Below are 10,634 nucleotides of genomic sequence, written 5' to 3' on the forward strand. Positions count from 1 at the left end.
TTGAATTGATTCAACCCTGTTTGGGTGCCTTTTAAAACCAATCAGGGTGCCTGAATGGTTTTTAAAAGATGCCAAACAGTTCTTGAATTGAATGTTTTATTAGGCTAATGGATACCTGGCGTTCAGGCAACTGAACACAGACAAAGCATGCTTTATAGATTAGGTAGTAATTCAGATTTTGTTCCAAGCAGCCTGGTATCAGCTATTCTTATTGGGATAATAATCTAGAATGGGATTTGGTTTCTGCTAGCACAAAGGAAATATGGGAGGTGTATGTAATCTTTATATGCAATCTGGAAGTGGACGTGTGATTTTTCTGTTATGGAAGGGTATGTATGTATGTATATATGTATGGTCTTTGCTTCATCTGATCTTCTGAGATGGATCTCTCAATAAAGCCACCTTTGAAAGTAATATCAGACTTCCACTGCCCTTGTTGAAATGGACTTACACACACACACAAATCTAAACATAAAAAACAGTCGGGAAGTGGGAGGGGGAATTTTGGGCCAGCTTTACTGATCTGGGGAGAAGTGATTGTGTGGAAGCAAGGCAGAAAAAAAATCTCGGTAGAAGTGATTGTGTGGAAGCAAGGTAGGAGGAAAAGCTGCCCAGGTTTTCCTCCTCCCTGGCTTCCACACAATCACTTCTACTCAGGTTTTCCTCCTACCCTGCTTCTACACAACCAAAAATTGGGAGCACACACGGCTCCCAAACCCAGGTAGAACACAGTTTCTGACTGTGTGAATGACCTCTATATCTTTTAAAATCCACACTGCCACCCCACCTGGTGGCCTGGTGAGCAGTGAGGACGGGGCGCATGGCCAGGTCCAGACTCCGATCAGAGCTGGGCAGTGGTGTGGGGAGACAGCAGTGAACTTACAGACTTGAAATGCCCCACTCCGACGCCCCCCCCCCCCACAGTGGCTGCTGCCCCAACTGTCATGAAATGGGCAGCTATGCCCAATGGAGGCAGCAGTGTCCACACCTGTCCCACGACCCCCAAGATCCGGCAACCTAAGCCTGCTTGGTAGACAGACCAGCCCTACTTCTGAGGAGGGATTTGAAGGTCCTGAAGGGAGTAGGAGAGCTGTCTCTTACCGTCAGCCCCTCAGCAGACCTGCCTCGGCTTGAGGCAGTAGAAAGAAGCAGGGACGACTGCTCTGCCCATTCTCTTTGTCTTGCTGTAGCCACTTCCCCTTTTATAAGGGAAGGGGCTCGGGAATGCATCAAAGCCTGTTTCAGTGCTTTACGAGAGAACTCTCCAACCCTCCCACCTTTATTGACACACCCACTTAAAGAGCTAAGTAAGCAATATGAAGCCAGAACCTTGCCTGCTCTGGGCTGTTGCTCTTGGCAGCCCTTTAGCCATGGAGTTTGCTACGGGGCTGAGGCTGGGCAGGTCCCAGTGCTGCCCTGATCAGATCAGCTTCCATATTTTCAAAACCTAATTCAGCACAGAAATAGTGGAGCCAATTATTTCTATTTAGCAACATAGGAAGCTGCCGTATACTGAGTCAGACCATTGGACTCTCTAGCTCAGTATTGTCTGCACAGACTGGCAGCGGCTTCTCCAAGGTTGCAGGCAGGAGTCTCTCTCAGCCCTATCTTGGAGAGGCCAGATAGGGAACTTGCACCCTTCTGCTCTTCCCAGAGCAGCTCCATCCCCTAAGGGGAATATCTTCCAGTGCTCACGCATGTAGTCTCTCATTCAAATGCAAACCAGGGCAGACCCTGCTTAGCAAAGGGGACAATTCATGCTTGCGGCCACAAGACCAGCTCTCCTCTCCTTAAATAGCACCTAATGTTTATAATCAGCATGGTATTAATTAAAGAGATGGCTTTCTCACCCTGATTATACTATAGGCTCTTTTAGATGGTGACACCTGACTAGGTATGAAGGTCCCCCTCCTTATCAGTTTGCTTGCGGCCAAATCTGAGATTCTTATTATCCCACCTAAGGATTTTAGTGGTTCTTGGACTGACACATAACTGCTTTTGAAGAGATAATCAGAAATGCTCTTCTAATTATTTCTGATTTGGGCTGCAAGCCAGCTTGATCAAAACTCTTATCAGTTAGTGATGTGAAATTGTAATGATTTGTATCAGTCTAAATATTTTCAAGAAATAACTGACTAAAAAACTAAAGGCCAACTCTAGACCCACCAGGCAGCTGTAGGTAACATGTTGCTCTCCAGATGTTGCTGAACTACAACTCCCATCTTTAATAAACTGTTGTAAAGCACAACTATGCTACAAGAGTGACAGAACACTATCACATTGTGGCTTTACAAAGGAGAGAAAAGCTGCATCTGCTGAAATCTCCCTTCTCCTATGGCAGGGTGAGCTCTGACTCGCATATTATGATCATCCTGATTGGGGAGGTGTAGCCTACATTGCAAGCAGTGTTCCCTCTAACAGGGATTCCCAGATGTTGTTCACTACAACTCCCAGCATCCCCAGGTGCAATGGCCTTTGGCTGGGGATGATGGGAATTGTAGTCTGCAACATCTGGGAATTCCTGTTAGAAGGAACACTGAAAGCAGGGCCAAAAAATGAAGTGCTTTCCTAGGAAAAATCTCTTTTAGGAACATAGGAATATAGGAAGCTTCCATATGCTGAGTCAGACCATTGGTCCATCTAGCTCAGTATTGGCAGCGGTTTCTCCAAGGTTGCAGGCAGAAGTCTCTCTCAGCCCTATCCGCACCTTTTGTTTTGCCTTTGAAATAACTTCACTGTCCTCCTCGCTGGGGAAACTCTTGCAATGGACTCGGTATCTCTGGCGATAAGGTCAGGGTGGGAGGGGCCTGCCAGGAACAGTACACCCTTTTTCCAGTCAACGGGGAGAAGGGAGGAAAGGAAGATGATTGTGACCTGTAGGCTGGTGAGATTGAGAAACCTTTTCTAAAAAAGATTAAAATGTGGTTGTTGTTGGCTAACAGGGAACTGAAAGGACTGGAATATTAACCCTGTGAGGGGAGGAGTTTATATTTAATATTTATATTGAATCCGGAGATAAATCAGATCGACTTTTAACTTGGATATTAGCTTAAAATCAGTATTGAGGCTACACACACACACACACACACACGCAAAACTGGGCTAAGGGAGCCCAGCCCGGTTTTGCACATGTGTATGAACAATTGGGATCAGGCCCAATCCTGGTGGCTACACAGTGGCAAACCCGCCTAAGTAGCTTCCCATTAAAATGAGGTCAAGGGAGCAAGCACTCCCTTATCCTTGTTTTTCTGATAGTGTGTCAGCCGCGGCTGCTTGCAGACATGGCTTACACACTTGGGGAGGGGAGCGGGATTCCCATAATGCACTGCTCACATGTGTGGTGCATTATTGGAGCTCCAGGGGGTGGCACCGCAACACGTTTGGGGGGTGGCACAGCGGCACCTGACCCCCAGAGCTGCCAGGCAAGGCGGTCTTCTGCCGGGCGAGCCAGTCATCTGGGAAGATCACCTGTGGGGAAGGTGAGTTAATCCTGCCTTCCCTGCAGACAGACCACCCCACAGCTCTGATCACTAATAGTCAGAAGAGCTCCGTTAGGTTCTCGCTTCCCTGCCCTTAGGTACATCTAATGTAGCTCTCTGGATTATGGCCAATGACAAGCGAGATTTGAGTCTTTTTTATTTTATTTTATTTTATTTTATTTTTGCTTTCTCTTATTAAGAAAGGTCACATTGTGTGTATATGGAGCTGGCCAATCAATTTGCCTGCCACTGGGATCCAAAACAAAGAGTCCAAATACAGAGTGACCTTGAACAAACTCCAAGTAAACTTAGTCTCGTACCGTTTTATTCAGAACGTTTGTCTTTAGAGCACAGAAAAAGGTATCACTCAAAGCAAAATGGACTTTTTGGCAGCATCAGCACGTGATGTATAGATCTTGTAAATACAAATGCTAGGGAAAGCAAGGATGTTTGTAGGAGCACTGTTTATGCGGTCGATGGCACGTACTGCTGAACAAAATGAAGCTCCTTGATTCTCGTCAGTGCAGTCTATGATGATCTGAAATAGCAGGTACATCTGGAGTAAGGTGAATTCATTATAGGCTGCTGGGATTTTAGAGGTTGCTAAGAAAGAGAGATGAAAAACAGTTTACTGCTAGATCCTATGAACTGGCTTATACTGCTATACAGTGTTCCCTCTAACAGAGATTTCCAGATGTTGACTACAACTCCCATAATCCCCAAACAAAAGCCATTGCAGCTGGGAATGCTGGGAGTTGTAGTCAACAACATCTGGGAATCCCTGTTAGAGGGAACACTGTTGCTGTTGCTTTAGCTAATGATGCCATCTAACCATATTTCTTGGAAGTAAGAGGCACTGAAATCAATGGCTGAAATCCAGACTAACATTGTGCTAGCTGAAATTAAATCTGCAGTATGATTCAATACGTGTTGGTCAAAACCAATATGGCGCCATAGCAAACTTTCTCACCAATTGCCAGATGTCTACCAATTTCGCCCCGTTTGTTTGTTTGTTTGTTTATTCTGTAACAGCCAGACTTTCGTCTCTGGGCAGTTAACATAAAACAATTAAAACACACATAAAATCTTAAAACAATGCAACAGAAAGGACAAAGTTGTGCAGCCCTGCTCTAAGGTACTGATGGACCCTTGTCAAATATATTGTGGACTGTCCTCTCAAACACTGTAAGTCACCATATACATGGATGTTGCTATAACAACAACAACAACAACAACAACGTCACACTAACAGATAATTAAATGAAAACCTAAGAGGGAACACTTACTGCAGAAGGAGACTGATCTCCATTGTCCAATCTGGATGCCCTCAGCTTGGCAGGCTGTTGCATAGGCACTGATGGCACCACACAGGGCATCACGGTGACCCTTGTACTGGCAGGTGTCAAAGACACAGTCATCAAAGAAAGGTGTTGGGTCAATGGCCTCCTGGCACTGCCTGAATGGTCCATCCTTTCTGATGAGGATCCCACAGTACTGGTCACTCTCGTAGGTTTGTTTCTCTCCCTCTTTGCACACTGGGCAGTCGGTGGTGCATCCTGCTGAGCACCCTGGAACCTCCCTCAACTTCCAGCTGTCTGCAAGTTGGACTTCATCACTTGCCTGAGTTCCATCCTTCATGGCGAAGTCATCGCTGGGATCCTGATTGGCACTGCCACAGAGTCCACAGATGGCATTGGCATAAGTGTTGGGTATAATGACCCTGGCATAGCTGTACCAGTCAAAGTTGACTCTCAGATCAAAGTCTGTCTTGATGACGCCATGGACTCCACTGGTGTAAGCCCTCAGTTTATTCTCATAGGAGAATGGCAGCTCCATAAGGATTCCATTGACCTGGAAAACACATGGAAGAGACTGTCAAAGGCTTTCAGAGAAAGGTTTAAGACGATGTATTCAATGCACAGTTTATGAGTTGTCCTATAGAATAGGAGTGTGCAAACCAGTTCGACTCGGCCTGTGGTGATGGGGGGGGGGGTGCTGGTAGGGCCTAGGAAAACTGCTGCCAGCCCGCCCCCACAAGCCCTTTTTCAAGCTAGTATGGTTCCCGATGCTTGTAAAAGGGTATCCGGGTCAAACCGGGCCGGACCAGACTCGAACCGAACTGCCCGTAGCGGTTCTGTGCACACCCCTGCTATACCATCTATTCCCTTTCGTTGGCCAAAGCCAGATAAAGAAATTACTTGCAAAAGGCCCTGAAACTCGGGTCCACTTACATGCAAAGCACGTGAATTATAGACCTTTAGAGAGAGTTGCTGTGGCATAGTAGCTAATTACTACCACTACTATTTATATACTGCTTTTCGACAAAATTTCCAAAGTGGTTTACAGAGAAAAATAAAGAATAAACTAGCAGACCCCAGCGCATTGCATCTGTGCTGCTAATTTGTCACTGCACTTTCCTTCCCCTGCCGGCACCCGTCTGCTCTCACCTTTCCCTCCCCACCCGCCAGGAGCGCTTTCCTTCCCCGCCAGGTGCCCAGCCAGGCTCCTCTCAGTGATACAGCTCCTGTTCTCGCCTTTCCCTCCCTGCCCGCCAGCCCAGCAGTACTTTCCTTCCCCGCCAGGTGCGGCATGGCTCTGCTGCCCACTCGGCCGGGCTCCTCTCAACTTTCTGTCCCCGCCCACCAGCAGCACTCCCCACCCCATTTTCTCCCCCCTCCTCCTGGCGGCCAGGCCAGGCCAGAGCCCTCCTCCTCCTCAGCCCGACGGCCACTTCACCCTTTGGCCGTCCGCTTCCTCCTAACCCTCACCACCTGCCCTAACCCTAACCCCCTCGCCACCCACCCCGCCACCTTCTGGGCCACTTTGCTTCTACCCGTCTCTCCACGAGAGTTCCTTGCGAGAGTTCGGCAGCTCTCACAAGTTTCCCCTGACACAGTCCCCTGAATCCACGCATGGACCATCTTAGTGAAATAAATATATAGATAAATAAGAGGGTTCCCTGTCTCCAAAGAGCTGACAATCTAAAAAAGGAATAATAAGGTAAACACCAGCAACAGCCACTGGAGGGATGCTGTGTCGGGGTTAGAGAGGCCCAGTTGCTCTCCCCCTGATAAATATAGGAGAATCACCACTTTGAAGCATGCCTCTTTGTACTTTGAAAGGTGCACAACAACTTGATTTGTTATTGTGCAAATCAGACACAAAATGTACCGTTCCCCCCTCCCCCAAACAGTAAAGTTCTAAAATAATATTTGTGCAGTTCAAAAATTAAAGCCGTGCAAATTTTGTTATATCAGATGATGCAAAGTGAATGATAACCATGAGAAAAGGGAATTGAATCCTCCAGCTTCCTCTGTATCCCAGCTCCTGATGAAACACACTCATTTCTCCTCTCCTTTACAAAGATGCCTCCCATAGACACCATTACTGCTCCCAACAGAGGCTTTCCCAGTCAGCATAACACTCTTTGCCTATAGTGCTGTTATAGTGCTGTCAAATTCCCAGTTTTGATTATTTTCTCCCCCTCCAAATGGCATCAAAATGCCATGCAATCTCACTCTAGACACCACAGTTTAAATGCACAGAGGAGGAGATACTTTGTGCATGAATCACATCAACATATCATTGTGCATATGTGCAAAAATTCACATACCATTGTGCGTATACACAAACATGCTATGCACGTGAATTTCACTCATGTACCATTGTACTGTTCCAAATTTGCCTTTTTTAAAAAAGCCTTGGTTGTTATAAGGATTAAGAACATAGGAAACTGCCTTATACCAAGTCAGACCATTGGTCCTTCTAGCTCAGTATTTTTTGATTGTGAGCCCTTTGGGGGACAGGGGACCATCTTATCTTATTTACTTCTATGTAAACCAATTTTACAGCTTCTGTTGAAAAGCGGTAGATAAATAGTAGTAGTGGTAGTAGTAGTAGTAGTAGTAGTAGCAGTAGTATTGTCTACAGTACACAGACTAGCAGCAGCTTCTCCAAGGTTGTAGGCAGGAATCTCTCTCAGCCCTACCTGAAGATGCCAGAGAGGGTACTTGGACCTTGGAACACCACCCAGGGCCTTTGGATGGATAGGGCAGTATAGAAATGCAATTTGATTGATTGATTGAAATAAACCTTCCACATGCAAGCATGCAAAAGCTCTTCCCAGAGTGGCCCCACCCCCTGAGAGGAATATCTTACAGTGCTCACGCATGTCTCCCATTCAAATGCACACCAGGGCAGACCAGCTTTCCTCCCACTACAACTTGATCCTTCCTGGGAAGCAGTTTGAACACTCAAAACACTGTACAATTACAGCGAATGTCCTGCCTGCCTCCACCCCCACCCCCACCCGGCAGAGTTGTACCTGGATCTTGCCTGGATACTGGTGGCTTAGACTTAGGTTCATGTTGTAGACCTCCAGAACTAGCCCTTTGGGTTGGTCTGCCACGGTGTCTCGGAAGTGATCTTTTACCAGGACCAGAAATGGAGTGAGGGTGGGGTCGCCGGAGCAGACGCCCGCCACCTGATACATGCAGGTTCCCTGGAACGTATCCCGCCTCCCATCAAAACCATACTTCCTTCCATCAAAGGTGGTGTAGTGACGGTTTCCAGATATGACGCAGGTGAAGTCAGTGATGGCGTGGCATCCCCGGATCCCGTTGACCACGCCGCATCTCGTATTGGCCTCACAGGAAGCCATGATGCACACAACCTTGCCTAGGTGGGGGTCACATTTGCAGTGCGACTGGCACTCCTTATCAGCCCAGAACTCCTCCTCTGGCTTGTAGATTGTGCCATTGTGAGTGCAGTTGCAGGTCTCCACTGGGACACACTTCTCAGCACTCAGGACGTAGCCCTCGTCACACTGGCAGATTTCTGCACAGGTGTCGTCACATGTGGAGGGTGCCGTCCGGTCAGAGCAGGTTGCTGGGCAGGCATTTCCACAGGCCTCATAGTGACTGTTCTCAGGACAGGAGAATGACCCTGGAATGGGATTTGAATGGAACAGTTATCCAAGCCAACCAGGGAAATTCAGATCAGTCAATTTCTCAAGATGCCTTAATTGTGAAGATAAATCTTGGTAAACATGCATGTAATTGAATGGCCAAAACACTGCTTCTGCATAGCAATCTGTCCTGCATGCCTCTAAACTGAAAGAAAGAAATTCCTAAGAGAAGACAAAGCTAAACCTTTTACGTGCAGAATTAAGAAACAAATGTATCTGGGTTTTTATCCCAGCTTTTGAATGCTTACTGCGATTTGTGTTTGGGATCATCTGCTCTTTTAAATTGGCTCCGTTTCTTGACTTTGAATATGGCTTTTATTCTTGCTGTTTTATTGTATGTTGTGGATTTGATATTTTGTTTTTGTTCTTACTCTAACTTTTGCTATGTGCATCACCCTGGGATGACAGAGAAGGCAATTAATAAATTCAAAAACAAGAGTTCCCTGGACATAGGCAGCAGACATTTAAAATTAAATAGGGTGCATGCAGACAGGCAGAACCCACAGGTCTTCAATCAGTAGTTGCTGAATATGAGTTTGGCCTTCAAAAAAAGTTATGATAATGATGCTGGACTGTGTGAGGTGAATGTTTATCAAGCTGATATATTTCCTGCTCTTTTTGATCAAGCCCTCCTCCATCCCTCCTCAGCATTGAGTTCCATTAGCTCCACCCACCTCATTGTCTGTTAACTATCAATGAATGTCTGCAAACATTCTGCTCCCTTGAGTAACACTGGAGCAGTCTGGGTTTTTTTCCTCCCCTTAGGCTTATTTTTCATCAGATCTTTATGAAACTGACACATCTGTGGGTTACCACAGGTCTTCCGGTACATCTCTCTTGCTTGCATGTGCTCTGGTTATGCAACCATAACTGTCTTAACATACCAGCTCTTTCAGAAATAGACATTAGATATTGTATATAGGGGTGTAATGACGGGGTTGGCAAATAGGGGGAGTGCCCTCCCAAATGATAATTCTATCCCTCCGTATCAAAACCTTTTGCCAAAAATCTCCTTTCTGGTGACTGATCCCCCAACTCTCCTCATCTGCCAATGTTTGTCTCTGCTCCCCCAATGAAGAATGTCTCTTCTTGCTACTCTTGGGATTGCAGTGGTAGCCAGATTATTCCTAGCCAGAAGGTAAAGGGTTATTGTTTACCTTGAGCACCTGCAGGGAGGCGGAGTGGGGTGGGGTGGTGGGATTCATATACTAATGGACTCTCGATATACCAGTCGGTCCTATAATTAAGGACTGACAAAAGGAAATACCTTTTCACACAACACAATTAATCTATGGAATTCTCTGCCACGAGATGTGGTGATGGCCACTAGCTTGGATGGCTTTTAAAGGGGCTTAGACAGATTCATGGAGGACAGGTCTATCAGTGGCTACTAATCTGGTGGCTATAGGCCACCTCCAGCCTTAGAGGTAAGATGCCTCTCAATACCAATTGCAGGGGAGCAACAGCAGGAGAGAGGGCAGGCCCTCAACTCCTGCTGTAGGCTTCCAGCAGCATCTGGTGGGCCACTGTGTGAAACAGGATGCTGGACTAGATTGGCCTTGGGCCTGATCCAGCAGGGTTGTTCTTATGTTCTTACCAGCTTTTAATCGCGTACACGGATACAGACTTTTCTCATCTCATACATTTGTGTTACCCACCTAAGTTTTTCCTATTTTAAGTAAAGTTTCTTACTTAAGTTCTTCTGATACTGAGTCGTTTCTCCAGAATCCGCTAACAACCACACCCCTAAGTGCACAACGTCCTATCTCATTAACTCAGTAGAAGGAATTATATAACAATGCTTGGAATGCAGGCTACGCTCTTGCTATGCTTCACCAGATTTCATACACATATTAATTACCAGGTGGGTAAAAAGATGGTGGAACGAAGCCATAGCCTTCAGAGTCTCTGCCCCCAAAGGCCAAGACACCAAAGGGAGATGCAGGGTGCTCCAGGAAGATGCTTCTGGCCTCTGGATCCAACTTGTATACGCCCCATGAATAGTCTGAGCCAGGGATCTCTCTCCAGTGCACACCCATAACAACACTCTTGTCCTTTGTTATCCTGCTGGTTTCAGAGCTTTTGGCTAAGATGGTGACAAAATTGTCGAAGCCTTCTATCCCATTAACCTGGTAGGAGCGACTGTAGCTTCTTAGGTCTGGGATGTTGATGAGGAATGTGTCATAGGT

General features: G+C 46.5%; 2 protein-coding genes across 4 annotated transcripts in view; both read right to left on the reverse strand.

The window, feature by feature from the left end:
* Positions 1–1,264, reverse strand: part of LOC128332446 (IgGFc-binding protein-like) — a 32,843-nt gene extending 31,579 nt beyond the window's left edge. For 2 of the 3 annotated variants that reach the window (XM_053266722.1, XM_053266721.1), the window contains exon 1: positions 1,102–1,263. The gene's annotated coding sequence lies outside the window, so the exon portion shown is untranslated. Of the gene's footprint in view, positions 1–1,101 lie in introns of all 3 variants that reach the window. The other variant, XM_053266723.1, reaches the window with a different exon arrangement.
* Positions 1,265–3,846: 2,582 nt separating this feature from the next.
* On the reverse strand, positions 3,847–8,802 carry LOC128332820 (IgGFc-binding protein-like). The gene is made up of 4 exons (XM_053267581.1): positions 8,694–8,802; positions 7,804–8,423; positions 4,766–5,330; positions 3,847–4,082 (listed from the first exon to the last, which is right to left on the reverse strand). Exons 1-4 carry the CDS (start codon positions 8,713–8,715, stop codon positions 3,847–3,849), a joined length of 1,443 nt encoding a protein of 480 aa, XP_053123556.1. The 5' UTR covers positions 8,716–8,802.
* Between the last annotated feature and the right edge of the window lie 1,832 nt (positions 8,803–10,634).

Source organism: Hemicordylus capensis, chromosome 7 (assembly GCF_027244095.1).
Source record: "Hemicordylus capensis ecotype Gifberg chromosome 7, rHemCap1.1.pri, whole genome shotgun sequence".
Classification (NCBI taxonomy): domain Eukaryota; kingdom Metazoa; phylum Chordata; class Lepidosauria; order Squamata; family Cordylidae; genus Hemicordylus; species Hemicordylus capensis.